We start from the raw sequence: 14,594 nt of genomic DNA, 5'->3' as shown, positions 1-14,594 counted from the left end.
TGAGGAATGTGGGTTCTGGAGTCAGAATGCCTCTGCTTCCATCACTTACTTAACCTCTCTGGGCCTCAGTTTTGTCATCTGTCAAAGGGGAAATAAGAAAAGTACCTACTGCACAAGGTTAGGGAAAGAATCACGTGAGTTAAAGCATGGAAAGCACGTGGAATGCTGCTCAATTCAATCCATGTGAAGTGCTTTGCTGCCTGTTATGACCTTGGGTCACACAGCTAGTGAGTAGGGGACCTGGGAATTGAACTGGGCTCTGCCCACACCAGAGTCCATGGGTTTGACCCCTATGTCATCTTTGGGAGACAATTGATGTCTTAATATTGAGTCTTCCAATTCGTGAACATAGTGTATATCTCCATTTCTTTAAGCCTTTTTTTGATTTCTTTCATTATTGTTTTGTAGTTTTCAGGATACAGATCTTTCACATACACTTTTTAAAGGCTTATATCTAAGTATTTCATTTTTTGGGTGCTACTGTAAATGATACTTAAGAAATTTTTTGATTTCTAATTGTTCATTGCTAGTATCTGGAAAAACGGTTGGTTTTGTATATTGACCCCGTATCCTGTAACCTTGCTCAACTTATGTATTAGTTCTAGTAGGTTTTTAAAAAAAGATTCCTTGAGATTTTCTATGTAGAAAATAATGTCTTCTGAAAATAGAAACAGTTTTATTCCTTCCTTTCCAACCTATATGGCTTTTATTTGTTCTTGCTTTAGTTCATTGGCTAGGCCAGCTTGTATAACTGTGGCTAAGACGTCCTTATCTTATCCTTATCTAGTGCCCAGTCTTAGGGAAGAAAGCATTCAGTCTTTCACTGAATTGAGCGTGCTGTTAGCTGTAGGGTTTTTTTGTTTGTTTATTTTCATAGATGCCATTTTTTTAAGTTAAGGATGTTCCCATCTATTCCTAGTTTGCTGAGAGTTTTTATCAGGAATAGGTATTGAATTTCATCAAATGCTCTTTTTTTTTGCATCTGTTGAGATAATCATATGATTTTTTCCTCTTTAGTCTGTTGCTACCATGAATTACATTAATAGATTTTGTAAAAGTTGGACCAGCCTTGCATTGCTCGGGTAAACCCTACTCAGTTACGATACCTTATCCTGTTATTTTTTGCTGTATTCAACTTGCTAATATTTTGTTGAAGATTTTTACGTTTATATTCATGAGGGATATTGGTTTATAGTTTTCTTTTCTTATGGTGTCTTTGCCTGGTTTTGGTATCAGGGTAATGCTGGTCTCATAAAAGGAGCTGGGAAATTTTCCCTCCTCTTACATTTTCTGGTTGAATTCTTCCTTAAATGTTTGGTAGAATGCACCAGTGAAGGTATTTGGGCCTGAAGTTTTCTTTGTTGGAAGATTTAAAAGTACACGTTCAATTCCTTTGGTAGACATAGAGCTATTCATGTAGGACTGGCTATACAATTTATGGGGCTCAGTGTAAACCGGAAATGCAGGGCCCTTTGTTAAAAATTATTAAGAATTTCAAGGTGATGACAACGGTCATTAAACCATGCTTGGGGATTGTCTAACGTGTAGGACCCTGTGTGATTGCACAGGACATACGCCCATGAGGCCAGCCCTGCATGCAGGTGATCTATTTCTTCTTGAATGAGCTTTGTAGTTTGTGTCTTTCAAGGAATCTAGCCACTTCATCTAAGTTCCCAAATTTATGGGCATAAAGTTGTTTATAATATTCCTTTACATCCTTTTAATATCTGTTGTGTCTGTAGAGACGTTCCCTCTTTCATTCCTAATATTTCTAATTTTTGTCTCTCTCTCTTTTTTTTTTGCCTTCACTTCTGAAGGATATTTTTGCTGGATTAGAATTCTGGGTTGACAGCACTTTAAAGATGTTCCTCCATCGTCTTGTGTCTTTCCTGGTTTCTGATGAGAAATTGGTGATAATTTGAATTGTCGTTCTCTACGCGTAATGTGTCATTTTTCTCCAGCTTCAAAAATATTTTTTCCAATCTTCTTTTCTCTTTATTCTTCAGATTGGATAATTTTTACTAACTTATCTTCAAGTCATTGACTCTTTCTTTCATCCTCTACTTTTTGCTATGGAGCCTATCAATGGTTCTTTAAATTTCAAATATAGTATTTTTCAGTTCTAAAATTTCCATTTGGTCTTGTTTTTATAGTTTCTATTTTCTGCTGGGAACTTCCACCCTTTCATTCACTTCAAATGTGTTTACCTTTATCTTATGGAACATAATTGTAATAGCACTTTAAAGTCTCTGTGTGATAATTCTGACATCTGTATCAACTCAGGATTGGCATCTGTTGGTTTTCTTTCCCTTTGAGAATTGGTCAGATTTTTCTGGTTCCTTGAATGTTGAAATAATTTTAGATCATGTCCTGGGAATTTTAAATATTATGATGTATAGACTCCTGGTCCTGCTAAAATCCTCTGGAGAATTTTCAGGTTTTTTTTTTTTTTTTTGGTGAGGAAGATTGTTGCTGAGCTAACGTCTGTGCCAATCCTTCTCTATTTTGTATGTGGAATGCCACCACAGCATGGCTTGAAGAGTGGTGTGTTGGTCCGAGCCCGGGATTCAAACCTGTGAACCCCAGGCCACTAAAGTGGAGCGCGTGAACTTAACCACTACACCACTGGGCTGGCCCCCTCAGGTTTGTTTTGTTTTGTTTCAGTGGGAAATCAGCCTAGTTAGGTTCAGACTGAAAGTTCTCCTTCTGTGGACAATGGTTCCAGATTTAGTTCAGTTTTCCAAGCTTTTGCTTGCTGAGTTGTGTCTGTTCTGATTTGTGTCTCTTCTGTGTATATCCCACTTAGGGATTTGTCTGAAACTTGGGCAGTGGTTTAAATCCTACTTCAGTTCTCAAAGTCGTTGGCATGTTGCTTTGGGTCTCTCATGCACGTGCAGCTCAAGGGAGAGCCCAGGACCTGTGTGGATTTATACACAGAGGAATCTTCTTCTCCAGCTTTCCTCTCTCACTCCCCCCACCCCTTTATAGGCTCTAATTTCCTGGTTCCTCCAGCCAGAGAGATCAAATTTCTCTTGGAGTTTTTGCTACCCGTATCATTGCTGCTGCACAGCTCCATGCCTGGGACCTGCTTTTAGGGCAATGGCATGAGAGAAAAGAGAAACATGAGGATTCTCCCTCTATATTTTCTGGCCCACAGGGGCCCCTTTTCTGGCTTCCTCTGGTTAGAAAGATGGGCTTTCTTTTGGAGTTTTAGCCGATTATGCTAATACTTCACAGCTCCATAGCTGCAGCTGTCCCTCAGCTCAAAGCCTTCTGAGCAGAGGGTAAAAAAGACATGGGTCACTTCTTCATGCTTTGTCTTCTTGCCACAATCTACCTGCTTTTGTTTACTTTTCAGAGTCCTCCAATCGTTGCTTTTAGACTTTATCCAGAGTTTTTAGTTGTAATCAGTGGGAGAGACAGGCTTTAATAGGCTTACTCCATCATGAATGGAACTGGAAGTCAACTTGGTTTTAACAGGACCACCTTGGCTGTTTATGAGAGGCTACTGCACTAGTCCAGGCAGGAGTGATGGCAGTCTGGCCTCAGTGGCAACCACGGAGGTGGTGAGAAGCAGTTGGATTCTGGATATTATCTGAAGGCTAAGCAGACAAGATTTGCTGATGAATTGAATATGGGGATGTGAGAGAAAGAGAGGGGTTAAAGATGACTCCAAGGGTTTTTTTGGCTTAGGCAACTGAATGGAGTTGCCATTAATGTGGAGGGAGCAGCATGGAGGGGGAAGAAGGAAGATGAGTTTGTTTTGGGACATGTTTAGTCTAAGATGTCCATTAGATACACACATGGAGACGTCTATGAGCAAGCTGTATACACCAGCTCGTAGCTGGTGGACGGTCTGGGCTGGAGGTGTAAACTCAGGCGTCACTGGAATAGGGACGGCATCTAAGGGCACAGGACTGGCTGGGAGAGAACACTTAGAGGGGAGGACATAGAGAGAGGAGGAGAAACCTGATGACTGGAGCCTGGGGAGTCCCAGCTTTGGCTTGTCTGGCCCGAGAGGTTGGGAACAATGCCATCCAAGGGGTATGTGTCAGTCAGGGTCCCCTGTGTGGGACTGTGTGGTCTGGACAGACCACACAGTCACTTGAACAGGGAAAGTTTAATATAGACAATATTGGGGGCTGGAGTCATGAGGGACGGGCTAGTGAGAAGTACAGAGAACTATAGAGTATAGAAATGAAGAGGAACAGCCACTACCCCTAGGGCTGGGATCAAGGTCCCGAGGAAAAGCCGCAGCTGAGGTCCAGACCTCCTTGGAGAGGGCACAGCCACTGCTCATTGGATTCCAGAGATGTCACTGTGGTGCCACACCAAAGGAACTTGCTGGGAGTCTTCTATCCAGAACTGACCAGAAGTCCACTCTCTAGGGTGCTGGGGAAAGCTTTTCACCAGGACGCATCTTGTTGTAAGCACTCCACTACGAAACTGCCCAAGAGGGGTGCCGGGGAAGCTACCAGCTGCTGGGTGCTGCTGCTGCAGTGCAAGGCAGGGGCCTGATACCACAGAAGCCACCTGAGCTGCAGGAATCAGGCACAGAGAAACTGCAGAGCGAGCACTCTGAAGGAGAGTCCCCTACGCCCGCAAGCTCACTCCAATGTCTATGGAAATGCCAACTGACAAGGCTTCACGTCGTGCCAACAGGCAAAAGAAAATATGTACAGGGATCAGATCCATTTTCACAGAGTAGGCAATAAGGGTGAATTTGGAGCTAAGGCAATCAATTGATAACTGGCACAGGTAGATGTGGGTCTGGCTGAGGAGAGGCACCAAGGCCAGATGGAGGCAGCCTTGATGTGGCTGCCACCCGGGGGTGTGTGTGACTTCACACATGGGAGGTGAGCTGGGAAGTCAGGAGCCTCTGGAAGCAGGAGGGCAGGTGGCTGGTGAGTCCAGGGTCGGGCAGGCCTTAGGCTGTGAGCAGAGCAACCTGTGCGTTCTCAGGTTGCTAGCTGAGGTCTGGGCAAGGCAGAATCTATAAAGATGGAAGATGCGCTTCCTGCTTTCTAGGAAGGAGGACTCTCAAGGTGCGACAGAGCAGCGAACAGTCTCTGCTGTGACATGTGTGCCCTAGGGGGCTCTGCCCAGGCAGCTGGCCGTGACTGCACCTGCCTGACTCCTGCCCCGCCTGTACTGTTTCTAGCACTCTGTGCTGTAGCCGTCCTCGACTCCAGGCAGGTCCCCACACTGGATACGCTCTCTCTGGCCTCTTGGTTTCTGCACACGCTGTTGCCTCTGCTTGAGATACTTCCTTTTTCTTAGTGTGGCTAATTCATCACTCTTCACATCTCTGCGGTGACATCACATCCTCCAGGAAGCTTTTAATGATGCCCACGTCTGGGTTGGGCCTCCCCTCTGTGCACAGTTGCATTGATTCTACTCTTAACACAGCACTTAGCATATCAAGTCATAATTGCTTGTTTACCCGCCCTTCCATCGGGCTGGACTGTAAGCTCTTTGAGGGCAAGGACCCAGTCTTGCTCACTGCTGTTTCCCAGCGTTGTGCCTGGCTACTGTAGTGAGCACTTATCAAGTGTTTGTTGGATGAACAAATAAAGGATACATAATAAAGGAACAAATAAAGGATGAGAGGCTGAAAGTGCATAGAGGGGGGCGGCAGAGGGCGGAAGTTCATGGGCAGATCACCCAGGGCTTGTATGCCATAGTAAGAAGTTTGGGCTATTTCTGGAAGGCAATGGGGAGCCACTGAGGGCTCTAAGCAGAGGAGAGCCATGATTAGTCCTCCATGCGAGAAAGGCCTCTCTAGCAGCGTCATGGTGAATGAGTTAGATGGCGACAAGAGTGGGGACAGAAAGATGAGGAGGTCCCTGCAATGATCCCAGTGGAAGTGGGGGTGAGGTGGGACCTGGGGAACGGGTGGAAGGGTTCGCCTTGGTCAGGAGGAGGGTACCTTTGGAGTGGAGGGCAATGTCTGGAGAGGAGTAGGCTGCTTGGCCCTTGTTTTCAGTCTCTGCCACATGTCTCCTTTCCCTTGCTGAACTGTGAGCCCCTCCACAGGGCCCTGAGTCCTCTTTCCTCAGTGCCTCCTCTGTGCCCAGGACACTAGCCTCTGCCCCTCACAAGTCCCCAGTGGATGGTCTGGTGGAGTTTACGAGGCAATCTCTCCCACCCGCAGTGTGATCCAGATGGAGAGGCCAGAGTTCTCATGATGTTAGCTTGGCAAGTTTATTGAATACCCAGGAACACAAAGAGCAGTACAAACAGGCACCCCACCTACCCCAAGCCTTCCTGGAATGTGCAGACAGAAACCCTCCTGTAGCAGACAGGCTGGGCCTCCCCCACACACAACAGGGGCAGAGGAGCGGGAGTGCTGCAGAGCCCACCTCTCCACCTGCGTGCCACCCGCCTCGTGGACTCACATCCAGAGCTAAGCCAACAACCCAGGAAGCGAAGCAGCCAGGACGTACGCCACTCGGAGAAGAACCATCTTGGGGGACTTAGGGATCCCTTAGGCTACCAAGGACTGTGGATCCTTCTGGGTCAGGAAGAGAAGGAAAGAACCTTCTCCTGCCAGGGAAAGGAAGAGGAAGGAAGCAATGGATGGTGGGCGAAGGGCGCCTGTAGTGTGGACAGTCAACTCTATATTCTCCAAATTAATCCAAAGCCATGGATGGTGGTGGTGCCCAAATCTTCTTTTTGGCTTTGAACTGTTCCTTTTCTCCCTGGCGCCCTGATTTTTGTAATTGTGTTGAATCTGCATTTCTTGAGGCTGTTAGCTGGATGGTTAGGAGTGATCCAAAGGAAGCAAATTGGGAGTCAGGGAGAAGCCAATCTGGCTGGGGCTGCGGATGGAGCGCTTAGGTGGTGAAAAAAATCCCCCCAGAGGACACGGGCCAGGCAGAGCAGCCCCAGGAGTGAGGGAAGGAGAGCTGAGTGTCGGCTTTCTGGCAGGAGAAGGGTAGCTGGAGACCCCTTGGGCCCAGAGTCCAGGTGCCTCCGGGACAGAAGCAGGAGACATTAAGCTGGTTCTTCTCTGGGCGGTGGCTGGCTAGGGCTTGCGTCTCAGTACTTGGTTCGGCGGGAGGTGGTGGTGGACACGAAGCGGAGGCTGGAGCTGCGGCCCCCGCTACAGCTGCTGAAGCCCTCGGTGGGCAGCGGGCAGGGGACGCTGGGGATGCAGGCCTCGCCCACGAGCACCGAGCCCCCCCGGGAACCAGCGCTCAGCAGGTCCCCACCCGCCACGACGACCCCGCCCAGGCTCGTGCCGCAGGCGCCGCTGGGCCGGATGCTGCTGCTGCCCGAGAAGGTGACCCCACTGCGGGAGAGGGTGGAGCTGGTGACCAAGCTCTCAGGTCCGCACACCACGCCGCCCCGGGAGCTGCTCACGGCTGCGGGAGGAAGAAACCGTCAGCGAGGCTGCTGTGTCCCCCATGAACCCCACTGTGGGGGAGGGGAGGCAGGACTGATGGCAGCAGGGGAAGTGACCTGGGACAAAGTGGTCCCTATTGTCTACATAGTCAATACCCACTTTCTCTTCTCTTGTCTGGGTCCTTCAAAGACTGTGCCTCCACTCAAGTCAAGCACTCAGATTAAAATGGGAGAATTCAGCCGATTCCCCCGGTGTTTGCGTATAGCCATCGGCTGACTGTCATTTCTATACGGCCAAAGTCGGGCTGGGTTGTGTGAGGGAGGAGTGAGCTAGACTTTCCAGACAACTGGAGCAGTAGCCTCGGTAAAGCCATGGGCTTCCCTCCCAATTACATCAAGTCCCTTGGAGTTCCCCACATTGGCCCTCCAACAAGAGTTCTTGTCAGTTCCACTTCGATCCACTGATGGCTCTGATCTGTAGCCCTCTGGTCTGCACTGGGCACACCTCTATGTCCCGGGACCCTAATCCCACTAAACTTTGCTTAGACCTGCCTTTGCCCGAGGAGGGAACTCCTCTTCTTCCCTCTCTTCTTCCCAGAAGCCTTCCTGCCACCTGTGACCTCCACTCGAGCTTGACCTCCTGCAGAAAGCCACTCCCTGCTGCCTCCCCATCTCTGCGGCACTGTCATCGGAGCACGTGTAGCTCTGACCATCTCACCCACTCAGCTTAGCCCTCAGTTCCACCACACACCTGTGTATATTTGTGCTTTGGTGTCAGAAATCTAGGTTTGACTTCTGGCTGTGCCACTGACTAGCTTTGTGACTTCTGGCAGTTCACGTATTTTCTCTGAGTGTGCAAAAGGGGGACACCAGTGCCTATTCCTCCCCACACACCCAGGGCTTTGAGGACTAGGCTGACAGTGGATAGGACTCGTCTTCTCAAGAAGATTATAATTCTAGAGAGCAGGGGCCGGGGCTCGCCTTCTTTGTCCCCACCCCACAGTGCCCAGCGCAGCAAGCTTTGGGCACAACCTGTGCTTTGTGTGGTAGCAGCAGCAGCAGGGGGACTGCTGCTCAGGGTTGTCTCATCCTCTGCCATCTCACAGGGTACTGGTGGGGGAACTCCATGCCAAAGGCCTTTCCATTCCTTGCCTGGCCTTTGCCCTTGAAGGACAAGGCCACTCAAAGAGAAAAGGCTGCCTCTCTTCTGGAACCCTCTTCCACCTAGTAGGCCCTGCAAACCCTTGCCATTACTTAGCCCTGGGGAAGGAGGCTCTGTGGAGATCTCAGACCTTAGCTAAAGGGATGCTCCCTGTCCAAGGGCCGGGTAGTCCCTGCTCCCCTGACTGTCACGGCCAGCCCAGCCGTGGGCTCCTGACCCCAATGTGGGCCTGAGTTTAAAGGAAATTGGAAGGGCCCCAGGAGAGAAATGTAAAGAGGAAAGGACTTAAGTTTCTTACATATGTTTACTGGTCCGACACCTTCGCAGATCCTGGAGAGAGAAAGAAACAAGTCAATTCACAAGCAGGGTTCTTCTCTGGAAACCTACTTGCTCCCAGAAGGGCTTTCTTGGCTGCGTGGACAGTGTGGACCAGTGGTTCTCACCCCTGGCCATACAAACATCTGGGGAGCTTTGAAAAACTGCATGTTCCTAGACCCTACCCCAAAAATATTGAATCAAAATATTTTAGGAAATGTGTTATTATTATTATTTTTAATAAGCTAACCAATCAAGCAAAGCTCGTTATGATTCTAGGGCAGCCTGTCTACAAACTTGCATTTAGGAGGCACAGATCTAGAGCATTCTTCTAATCCCCTGCCAAGGACAACCCGACTAATGTTTGCAGAAGAGGTACTGTTGCCTCTAGAGAAATTTGTCACCTGGGCCCCTCCCCACACTGAGTCTTTCTAGATGCCTGAGTCTGACCTCACTCCCTCCTGCTGCACTGAGGGCACTCACCGGATCTCCTCGCCCTCCAGCAGGCGCCTGTAGGTGGCGATCTCGATGTCCAGGCCCAGCTTGGCGTTCATGAGCTCCTGGTACTCGCGCAGCTGCCGCGCCATGTCTTGCTTGGCCTGCTGCAGGGCGGCCTCCAGATCCGCCAGCTTGCATTTGGCGTCGTTGAGGGCAGCCTCGCCCTGCTGCTCTGCCTCAGCCACCGCGGCCTCCAGCCTGGCCCGCTGCAGGGGAGAGGGGGCAGTTTGCAGGTGGGCTCTGGCAGGGACTAGGGGAACCCCAGGTGGGGCTAGAAACACTGCCCCCTGTTGGTGGGAACACAGCCTGGTGCCAAGCCAGGGATGGAGCCCAGGGTAGCTGCTTTCCCAGGGATGGTAATCCTGTAGTTTGATGTCACCAGGGGGTGCAGCATTGCTTTTCTTCAGTTTCCATCCCCACTGATTTTGCACTTCCTGATTTCTGCTGCTCGAAGATCCATGGGTCCAGAGAGTAAAGCTATTCTGTCTGCCTCACCTCCCCCTCTAAGTTGGCCCCAGCCTTTCTTTCTATATGGGAGACTCTCCTTCTCTTTCACATTTTCCTCCTCCAGGATGTCTTCCTGGACTAATCCCTCCATTCTTCTGATTCTGGGTCTTGGTAGTCTCCCCCACTTCTTCACACTTGGGGCTCCCCAAAGCTTGGGGCCCTGCCTCTCCTCCATCTGGGGCTTTCTCTCCTCTCCTTGCCCACCTGAGCCTTGGCGTGCTCGATCTCTGCCTTCAGCCTCTGGATCAGGCGGGTCAGCTCATTGATCTCCTCCCGTGTGTTGCGCAGGTTGTCACAGTGCTGGCCAGCTGTCACCCGCATCTCCTCATACTAGGGGAGAGAGGGGATGTTCCAAGGGTTCAAAAGTTGGGTCAAGACCACAGCCCCAACTGAGTTGGGGGCCTCAGACCTCCGCTGGGCCCACTCGGTCCTACCTAGCCCTGAGTCTTACCGAGGGCTGCCTACACCCCTTCCTCAGCCCCCTTGCCCACCTTGGTCTGGTACCAAGCCTCAGCATCAGCCCGACTTCGCTTGGCGACTTCTTCATACTGGGCCCTGACTTCGGCGATGATCCCATCAAGGTCCAGGTCTCGGCTGTTGTCCATCTTCACGATGACCGATGTCTCTGAGATGTGTGATTGCAGCAACTGGATTTCCTGTGTCGGAGGATCAGCAAGAGAGGGGGCTCAGAGTCCCATCAGTGGCCGGCACTCTGTGCACGGTTCCCAGGATGTGGTGTCAGGACCAGAGAGCATTGCTCATTTGTTCAGAGCAAACCAATAAAGCAGACCATCCAAACCGAGGGCAAAGAAAGAGATGACCGAGAACCGTATCCATTTGCCTATAAACTCTTCTTATACACTCAGAGACATCCCTTTAACACCCGAACTTGCTTAGGTGACTATTAAAGCCATGGGGGCCTGGGGCCTTGGTGGAGGGGATGAGAGCCATGCTAGGGCTTAAACTCCTCTTCGGATTAGGCACAAAGTGGCTGTGCTGGTCATGGATCATTGAGAGCTGACAATACTTTAGGACACGGTGGCCTAGGAATTCCAGTGTCCCAAGTCTTTAATAGAACTGGGGGGCTTGGCACTGGCCTACAAGGTGAGGGCTCCAGAGAAACTTTCTTTAGTCTTTCTACTCAGAGCCAGACATTCAGCTCTGGCTGGGTCTGTATCAGACCAAATGGACCACTTATGAAGCAAAAGATAGTTAGTTCATTTGGCTAATTAGGTCAAACACAATTTTTCTTACATCTCCTAGCAAATCAGTTTTCCAGAGTCTTCTGATTAGTAGATAGGAAGTGACATTCCAAAACCCCTGTCTTTGGATTGGCCAACAAGGAGCCCAATCATAGACCAAGGAGTTTTATTCATGGACCTGAGTCGGGCTGCTGAGAAGCCTGCTTACCTTACCTTCTCCACTTGTAGATACATCGACATATAGAGGATATAGATTTGAGTGGGAGGAAAGATGTGTGATACCAAATAGGCCAGTCCAGATGAAGCCCCCAGGGAGTCCAGGCCAAGCACTGGTCTCCTTGGATGGCTCAGAGAGGATGAACACTTACCGCCGCGTAGAGGGTTTTCAGGAAGTCAATTTCCTGTGTTAGGGTGTCCACGTTGGCCTCTAGTTCAGCCTTATTTAAGAAAGCTGCATCCACATCCTGCACAGAAGAGAGAAGGATGAAGTGCTCATTACCCGTGCATCACTTAACCTGCTCACGATGGCAGGGTCTGGAGGTGGGTGGGAAGATCAGGCCATTCCCCACGGGGCCAGGCCAGGCTTTGGGATGGGTAGTAAAGGCTGTGGGTGGAAATGTAGCTTAGTGACTCTTGTTCTTTTCCCCCTACAACATGAAAACTCCTCCAGGGGCGGCTGGACATTCCCCGATGCTTATTTAGAGCCAAAGAGAATCTGGATAATCCAAGACTCTTAAAATGTCATGTCTGCAGACCTCTGCTTCACAAAGACCTGATCCTAAATAATCTGAGGCCAAATCAGAGCTTCGAAGGGAACCTGTTGTGATCTTAGGGGTGCCACTCTGTGTCAGTAATCCCAGACTCACAGGGCTTCCCGGGCCATTTCCTGGGGTGTCTTGAGAACATTTGCCTGCCTGGAGGAGAAGTTTGCCTGGCTCTGTTGCTCTCCCTTACCTTCTTCAGAGCCACGAACTCATTCTCAGCGTTGGCCCGGAATACTACCTCCTCTTCATACCTGGATGATAAGGATGAAGAGGGTGAGTTCTCGCTCTAAGCTGGGAGCCAATTACTCCCAAATTCCCAGTGAACCTCTTCCGACCTCTGCTCCATCCAGGAGCATGGCTCCCTGTTGCCACCTACATGCTATCATCCACTCTGTCCCATTTTTAAGATCTTCATCAGCCAGTGGCTCTCAGTTTCTCCAGATCCCTTTTACTTTCTCCAACTGGATGTGGGGTCTGTAAATCTGGACCATTGCTATGCTTCTCTGCTGGAGAAGACTAGGGTCACTGCACTTGACCATAGAGGAAGAGGGACTCAGCTTATGGTTGAACCTGGGCAGTGTTCTCAAAATCAAAGGGTTCCTTTTTCTGAGGTCCCCTCACCCATTCCCATACGCAGGATTAGGGACAAATGATGCCCAATTCCAAGTCTCTTTTTTCCTCGGGACCCCCAGAGGCCCTCCTTCTCCTCCTTTACACATCACTGCCTCCACCCCTGTCTCCAGGCTGGGTACTGAAACCAGCATTCAACCCTGATCCTTCCAGCAGCTCTCATCTGAGCTTGGCTGCTGCTTTGGGGACCAGCCCATGCCCGTCCTTGGTCAGTGCAGCCTGATGCCACTCACTTCTTCTTGAAACCCTCAAGGACATCCTGCAGTTGGTTCCTCTCAGCCTCGAACCGGGCCCGTTCACTGTTCGCTATATCCAGCTGCCTCTGCAGGTTGGTGATGTAGTTCTCAAAGAGGGGCTCCAGGTTGCTTCTGGCACCTTTCTGCTCCTGGAGGAAGCTCCACTTGGTCTCTAGGAGCTTATTCTGCTGTTCCAGGAACCGCACCTAAATCCACAGGGGCAAAGAAATGGCAATTGAACTGCTTGATAGGATCGTCTACATCTTGACCTGTACTTGAGTTGGCTAGAGAGGACTCTCAGCCATGTGTTGGCATGTTCTCTCCAGTAGAAGCTGGAAGAACAGGTCTGCGACTCCTCCTCACACCCAGCCAGGCTTAGCTACAAAAAACGACTTTTGAACCAAAGCACTTCCATACCATTTCCCCTTCCACCTTCTGAGAAAGGTGTAAGCCAGTTCACCGGGAAGTTGGAGAGATTAATTCTGCCCGAGCTGGGGTTTGCCTATATGCAAAAACTGATGTCAACTATCCCCGGCAGGAATGAGGAACAGAGTAAAGTCCATATGGTGTGGGATGTGGCATTAGGAGGTGGGAATTCTCAGCTCATAAGTCACACCCCCCGTCCCAGATATTCTATAACTTGAGACTTGTAGACCTGCAGGGGAACTTACAGATCATTTGCTCCAACCCTCATTTTAGAGACGAGGAAACTGAAGCTCAATAGAGGTTAGTTTCTATTCTCAGACACAATCAGCACATCCCTGTGTCATGGAGACATGGTTTGTGGGATGTCTGTTCCACATCACCGTTCCTCTCATCAGCCTAAGATCAGTGACTACCTGTGGCGGTTCCCAACTCTTTCCCTCAATCTAGGCAACTTGGCTGCATCTTTGGGAGGTATGAATTCTTTGCTTGTTTTGTACAAAAATCACTCAGCTCCATTCACCACTTTCCAAAGCCTGAACAGATGTGGCCATCCAACCTCAGAAACTATGAAAACCTCGAGAAAAGCATGAAGATCTCAAAGGATAAAACCTTTCAAACATATCCCAGACAACACCTGGCCGATGTCCTAATGTTTCTAGCCTGTTTGGGAGATATTTCTAAGTGACTAGGCCGCAGGTCTTAGATTGTCCAGATGCCCTCAGACTTGGCAGGATGTTCCTCTTTCTCCCAGAAGACACAGCCACTGTCTTAGTCTATCCCACCGCACAGCCTTTCCTCAGGCTTGTCCTTGCTCTGCAGCAGAGTGACCCAGAAATCATACCGTAGTGCCCTTGGTTGACACCTGAAGGATCTGGGGTCAAGGTCAATGCCCTAGGCCTGAGCCAGTTCTTCTTAAAGGAAAGAACACCCCCATGCATTTTAGCTCTCATCACCCCAGATCCAGAGATTGAGCTGTCAGAGGTACCTTGTCGATGAAGGAGGCAAATTTGTTGTTGAGGGTCTTGATTTGCTCCTTCTCATCCCTCTTCACCCTCTGGGCATTGGGGTCAATCTCCAGGTTGAGGGGGGTCAGCAGGCTCTGGTTAACAGTCACGGGTGTGATAGATGGAGCTGCTGGGACTCCAATTCCTCCAACTCTGTAGCCAAAGCCAGGGCCGCCGAAGCCATAGCCAAGGCAACTGCCGGCCCCAAACCCCAGACCAGCACCAATGCCATCACCAAAGCCAAAGGCCATCCCACTGCCAGCACCAAAGCCAACTCCACAGCGGATGGGACGAGGGCCTACAGCCGCTATCCGGGGTGAGCATGATCCAAAGGTGATGACGCTCCGACTACCAAAGCCACCAATGCCCCGGAAGCTGGGCCCGCTCCTGCAGGAGACAGAGCTGGCCCGGAAGCGGTTCAGGTTTCGGGGGATCCCTGCTGAGCAAGAGCTGAAGTTGCCCACACGGTGACCAGAGCTGACACGGTAGGAGCGGCAAGACAT

At 50.0% G+C, this 14,594-nt stretch overlaps 1 protein-coding gene across 1 annotated transcript; it reads right to left on the bottom strand.

Annotated features, from left to right (window-relative positions):
• Positions 1-7,041: 7,041 nt before the first annotated feature.
• KRT84 (keratin 84) lies at positions 7,042-14,594 on the bottom strand. Its single transcript, XM_058558178.1, has 9 exons — positions 14,073-14,594; positions 12,659-12,867; positions 11,986-12,046; positions 11,400-11,495; positions 10,321-10,485; positions 10,034-10,159; positions 9,308-9,528; positions 8,808-8,839; positions 7,042-7,367 (listed from the first exon to the last, which is right to left on the bottom strand). The coding sequence occupies exons 1-9, from the start codon at positions 14,592-14,594 to the stop codon at positions 7,042-7,044; spliced, it is 1,758 nt and encodes a 585-aa protein (XP_058414161.1).

The sequence above is a fragment of the Diceros bicornis genome, chromosome 17, assembly GCF_020826845.1.
Source record: "Diceros bicornis minor isolate mBicDic1 chromosome 17, mDicBic1.mat.cur, whole genome shotgun sequence".
Taxonomy (NCBI): Eukaryota; Metazoa; Chordata; class Mammalia; order Perissodactyla; family Rhinocerotidae; genus Diceros; species Diceros bicornis.
Note: the sequence above shows the minus strand (reverse complement) of the source record. Positions and strands in the feature narration are given on the sequence as shown.